At 36.4% G+C, this 6,402-nt stretch overlaps 1 protein-coding gene across 1 annotated transcript; it reads right to left on the minus strand.

The window, feature by feature from the left end:
* Nucleotides 3,548–5,922, minus strand: LOC107621364 (serine/threonine-protein phosphatase 7 long form homolog). The gene is made up of 7 exons (XM_016323392.1): nucleotides 5,842–5,922; nucleotides 5,363–5,535; nucleotides 4,787–5,251; nucleotides 4,600–4,690; nucleotides 4,343–4,515; nucleotides 3,692–4,234; nucleotides 3,548–3,590 (listed from the first exon to the last, which is right to left on the minus strand). Exons 1-7 carry the CDS (start codon nucleotides 5,920–5,922, stop codon nucleotides 3,548–3,550), a joined length of 1,569 nt encoding a protein of 522 aa, XP_016178878.1.

Genomic DNA, 6,402 nt, shown 5'->3' on the forward strand with positions numbered 1-6,402 from the left:
CAGGGCGAATATTCTCTAAATTTGACTCTGTCCCATCTTGTCTAAAATTCTGTTCATATCTTCTACCGTCAAAATCTGTCTCAACCGAGTAGTAGGTAAATATTCGCGATTTCGAGAGTAGTATTGTCACTTCTAAAAGAATTTTAAATTTGTAGGGATTTAAATTCTTAATAAAAACTACAGTAATATTTTAAATATATTGTAAATTTATAAACCTTTCACAAATTTGTAATGTAATTTTAACATAAACTAGGAATCCTCATAAAATTTTACTGATTTTAATGATTTTCCCAAAGTGTATTCCTTTAAAAAAAACCTACACAGCTACACTTGAATAAAATATAAATTGAAAGAAATGGGGGTTGGGAAAATAAAAAATAATATAATGTAAAAAGGAAATATTCAATTTCCTTTAAAGTGAGCGTGATATTTTAAAAATTTCATGCCACAAATATTTTTAGCAGAAATTTAAAACGACTACAACTTAGAAATGATAAATTCACAAATTAAATGAACGAAAATAAAGCAGCATATACGAAAAATAAGGTAAAAATGAATATGATTAATATTAAAAAATTTGGGGGACTAGTTGGTATATAGAGTAAAACTTTACAAGACTATTTTAACGATTCACTTTTAATTTTTATTATTGGATGTTAAATTGTAGTTTCATAAACTATATACAGAAATAGTTGCAGTAGTTGATGCAATTTCAATTATTATCAAGTATTCACCTGCTGTCACTGAGATTGTTTAATTTGGAGAGAGAGGGACAAGTTTGTTTGTACAACTTGAAATTATAAATCTATTTATTACTTAACAAACCTTAGTAAGTTCATAAGGCCTTGGTACAACCTATTTATTGCAATGATGTTGTGATATTCTAAAAATTTAAAGTGAATATGTATCCTATATAGCATTAGGGGTGACCATGAGAAGGATATGGTTTGGAGCTAATCTTAACCCTATTCGCAAGTTGAGATTTTTATATAAACTCAATCCTACTTTATTCGTAGGTTGAGAATATCTCAATTCTAACTCTATCCGTTCTTAACTGCGGGTATCTGATTATATCTGCAAGTTACAAAAAAATATAACATTATTATATAATTTAATGATAATTTAAAATATAACTGACTTTTATGTAAAAAAATATTAAATTATCAATTAATGAAGAATCTTTTGCATTTAGTGAGAAATCTTTAGTTCAACATCCACTTAAAAAATATTTTTATATAAGTATATAATAATATATACATATATAAGGTGCAAGTTGATCGAATAGGATTGAAACTCGATCCACACCTTACTCGACCGCACGAAAATTCTATCTACACTCTATTCTATTTGCTGTAAATTAAGTTGACAATCCTATCCAATTGAATAGAGTCGGATTAAATACTCGCGGATAGAATATATATTGTAACCCCTATGTAGCACAATTACATGATTCAACAAGTGGCTTGTAATTTAAAACCATGGTTTACTACAATATTACTCCATATTTGTTTTCTCCTTTTAGTTATGCAATACGGATTATTATTCTTTTTTCTTTATACATACATAACTCTATTTATAACAACTTTTACCATTCATTTTAGTATATGGTTGGCACATTATTGGTAACAGGCGTACTCATTCTATGTGGAAGACAAAAATTAAACAACTTGATTAATAACTTTGACTACATACCAAGATATTCTATATGAAACAAAATGGATCCTCTCAATTTTTTTTAACAATTAAGAGAGTAAAGTATAATCTTTTATCATTAATTTTATAAATAAGATAAAAAATAAATATGAAAAAAAAATTATAAAAAGTTAAAAATTATATTTTACACTCTCAATTTTTTTTAACAATTAAGAGGATTCACTCCCAAATCATAAAATCCCTCTCGAAATAGAAAAGCTACAAATAAATGAAATAATACAAGAAAAGGGATCATGAATATGGCATATAAATCAAAATCAATTTGACTGGAAAAGGATGTTAAATTGAAGGCAAAATATTATGAGAAATAGTTCTTTAGATGTTCTGATTTTTTTTTTTATTAAAAATAGGGAGATTCGAATTCGTGACTCCTTAGTTGAGTATAAAAAAATTATGCTATTTGAATTATAATTTATTAATCTTTTAGATGTTCTGATTGTAAGCTAATATTTTGTTAAATTAATTATTTTTTATATCAGTATTATGAGTTCATTATTATTTTTAATTTAAATTTTAAAAACATTAATAAAATATAAACTAACCTCGCGCTGATAGTAACAACATAATAAATAACACATACAGAACAAATACATTTATTTATTTAAACACAAAAAAATACATTTATTTATTCTCAGAGCATCCAATAAATTTTCCAATATTATATATTGATTAATGCTATGTAATATTCTAGAACTACTCATTATATGATTGTTGTGCACACGTGGATGGCGACTACTTAAGTGATAGTGTTTCAACTTTTAAAAGAAAATAAATATTCAAGTTAATATGCTCTAATCAAAATAGTATCGATATCCATATCCTTATATTACTTGTGGTTGAAAAATTTACTATTTGTCTTACTTAATTAAACTAACAATTTTAAAAATTTATGATTAAATCTCAACCGTTAATTGTATTTCTTTTATATTAAAAAAAACACTACTCACATGCAAAATTAATATAAGAAATGAAATAATTAGTTACACAGTTAATATAAAAATTAATTATTTTTATTAATATAACATTATATAATTAAATATAAATATAAAATAATTTTACACTCTTAATATATTAAAATTAAATTCTTTAACCATACCTTCTTATAAATCTTTCTTTTTATCGATGTACGTTTTCAGTTATATTTCGTTTATACTGTAAACGAGATATATATATCGTTTACAGTGTAAACAATATACATGCAATGTTCATCTTGTTTACAGTGTAAACGAAATATATGGAGTAGAGTCCCACCAGCTATAAATGAATGTGTAACCTTTGATATTCTTCACAAACTTTTTTTTATCTTTTTTGTGTCTCATATTTCTCACAAATACAAGGCATTAATGGCCAGTGATAGTCCATACATAGTTGTGCTTGTTTATCCTAATTGTCGTATGAGAAACGGCGACAACGGGATAACATTTGAGTGTGAGGATCCGATATTGTTTCGCACTCAGCGTGTGGAGACGTTGTCCGATTTGAGGAGTTTGATATTGAGCAAGGTTAGTGGTATAGAAGCGAGAGAAATCGGAAGGGTGGCGTATAGGTTGCTGGCTCCCATGGGTAACAGAGTCTTCCGGTTTTTCCGACTTCTAGGGGATGAGCATGTGCGAGTGATGTTCGACATCCATGGGAGGATCATGGTGGAGCAAGTAATGGAGCTTTCTGCAGAAGTGGGACACAGTGGCGGTGGTCCTTCCGTACACTCGACCTATGTACAGGACGACCGACCCCTCGCACCACCGCCCATTCATGTCGTCGTTCCAGTGGATGAGGCAGAGGAGGGTGAGGAGGAGTCGGACGAGGATTACGTGGAGGATAGTGGTGACACCAACTAGTCCAACAGTGGGATGAGGATGAGTGTGTTCTGGAGACACCTGTTCCGGATGGACCTCCCTCATACCAACCTGGTGGTGATGTATCCCAAGCTGGCCGAGACTGCTGCCCACTGGAACCTGATGAATGCCACGCTCCTTGCCCCGAGGGAGGGAGAGGAGGTGGAGGAGTCGGTCCTGTAGGTGAAGCGACATCGTAAACTGGTACGTCTCCCTGGTCCTCTTGACGGTCGAACTCCGCCTCCTCCTCCGAGTCTGTGTCACCCCTAGCCCGTCGAGGCCTGGCCCTCTCCCTCCTGACGGGCTCACCTGGTCGACGCTCTCTCTGGCCTCGCTTCCTCCTAGCAGGTCGGCAAGTGTCCTCTATGACCTCCCTCGCACGTCTCCTCCGATCCGGCACGCCCCTCGGAAGGGTCAGATCGTCTCTCGGCTGGCTTGCAGTGGGCTGGACGTCAGGGGGCAACTCTACCAGCCTGGGGTCCTCCAAAATGTTCTGCCCCGATAGATGCCTCACACGGCAAGCACCACGCCACCAATCGTAGTACTCGCCGGTAGGCCTAGTGTCGAATGTATGGTGCACGGTAATCCTGCGACCCGGGTCGAACCTCTGCCTCCAACCGTCGTACCACTGCTGGAGTCGCTCCGGCCACCAGACATCCTCACCACGATCAGTGGTGGTCAGATACCTATTGTTAAAATAGTATCAGTATCAGAATAACAAACAACTACTAATGTATAACTTTGAAGAAATTAACTAACATTCATATCTGTCAAGATTCACTGGAATGCCTTGCACTGGCTGCTCCCCATTGAACTGTCGTTTTACCCTATCAACGTGGTGAAACCGGACAATATTGAAGCAGACCAGCGGAACAGCCGACAACCATGTACCCCACTCCTCCTCTTCACGGAACCAGTGCGGGCACAGGGCCTGCAGCGCAGGGTCATCATACACCATCCATGCAAACTGAATAAAAACGTGTAAAAAAATAACAAGTATTACAACACAGCAAGTATTTTAAATAACAAAATATTTACTTTCATGACTAACCTCATCGAACCGTAACCGGTCGATCGATACCCTCCAGTACAGGACCCTGCCCTGATGCTGATCCCTACTTTGCTGCTGCAATCCAACCAACCTGACAGTAACAGAGATATATACAATTCATTAAGTAAAAAACCATGCGAATTAACGACAATGTTTAACGCGAAATAAAAAAGTAATATTCGATTACCTCGCAGCTAGCGGATACTGATAGACTCCTCTATCTGGTGGACACCACTGAGAAAATCTCTGGTAAATCCAACTCATCAAAAGCGGAGTGCAACCGGCAATGTCCGTGACGCCCCGCTGTGCCGCCAAACATAGTGATTGGTAAGTCCAGGCGAGCACAGCAGAGCCCCAAGATAACCCCCTACACTCCGCGAAGTCCCGGAGAAGCGGTAGCCACCGTACGTGCACCAGGTTGTTGGACTTGTCTGTCAACAGATTCCCTCCGATCAGTAACATAATATAGCATCGGGCATATTGTCGGAGGGTCTCGGGATCGTCGGTTGGGGGCATCTGGCAGACACGATCACGCAACCAAACCAGCTTCAACGTGAACGACTCCTTCCTCTGTGCAGCCTGCTGTGCCACCATCGGAGGCCTAACACTAAGCCGCTGCTCCACCATGGCCCACGTCTCCGTGCCGTACCACCTACCAAAGTCACGAAGGCACCCCCTAACGGGGTTCCCGTGTGCACGTAGGCCTAGGTGGTATGCCACGTTCTGCAGGGTGATAGTGACCTCACCCTATGGGAGATGAAACGTGTGCGTCTCCGGACGCCATCGCTCCACGAGTGCCGAAATCAGGAAATTGTCAAATGTGAAGTCCTTGAGGGGCACCGTATCGCCGAATCCGGTCTTAGCCAGATACGGGACGATGGCGTCCAATGGAGGAAAGGTTTGGCTGACTCGCCTGGGCAGTAGAAGGCGAGGCCTCTGCGGAATGAAAAAACAAAATTTTAACCTATAAAGAGATAATAATAAATTTTTGTACTCTACTTAATAACAAAGTACTACTACTACTTAGGAAAATACTACCATGTGTCTACTTTACAGATGTCTCTAAATTACTTATGTCGGTAAGCAAATTCTAATTAAGTCATACCAATCTTACACAAGCAAATATTGTTCTAAATTCATGATACAGTCCAATCCTTAAAGCATTTTACTCAGTGCTTGTCATTACGAGACTACCCTAACAATGTCCATATACTTAGATTAACCGAACAGAATGCAACTAACCTCGAAGTCGGCCGCCCCGGCGTAATGCGACGTCTCGTTTAGTCTGTTGATGTTCCTGTCGTTCCCCGCCTGGCGTGCCATCACCGTATCGGACTCAAATATAGTAGAAAAAGGTAAAAAGAGGGGAGAAAGAGTTTGACTAAGTCAAAACGGGGTCCAGAAACAATATGTAAACGACTTATACTGATAGACGCCATTCAGTCTTATCTCGTTTACAGTATAAACGAGATAGCCACGTTGCAGCTGACGTATCATATCTCGTTTACACTGTAAACAAGATATGACTGGAGAATGCAAATCGATAAATATTTTTTAAAATATTTATTTTCGTAATTATTATTATTATTTTATTTATTTTAGAAATAAGACTTAGAATAATAAATTAAACTAATTGAAATTAAATATTTTTTTAAATTTATATATTATAATAAAAATTTTGTTATTTAAAATTATTAGAAAATTGGAAAGAATATAATTTTTGTTATTTAATAGACAGGTTAACAAATGTACTAAATAGTTTATAATATAATAGTACGTATCATTCCGACCTAAAAAAATAAA

Source organism: Arachis ipaensis, chromosome B10, assembly GCF_000816755.2.
Source record: "Arachis ipaensis cultivar K30076 chromosome B10, Araip1.1, whole genome shotgun sequence".
In the NCBI taxonomy this organism is placed as follows: Eukaryota; Viridiplantae; Streptophyta; class Magnoliopsida; order Fabales; family Fabaceae; genus Arachis; species Arachis ipaensis.

Excerpts from the sequence above, each read along its gene's own strand:
- LOC107621364 (XM_016323392.1), bottom strand. The coding sequence starts at position 5,922 with ATGGCACGCCAGGCGGGGAACGACAGGAACATCAACAGACTAAACGAG. Across the intron at positions 4,516-4,599 it reads ACCGGTTACGGTTCGATGAG|TTTGCATGGATGGTGTATGA; the intron begins GTTAGTCATGAA and ends GTTTTTATTCAG. Across the intron at positions 4,235-4,342 it reads TTCAATGGGGAGCAGCCAGT|GTATCTGACCACCACTGATC; the intron begins GCAAGGCATTCC and ends TTTTAACAATAG.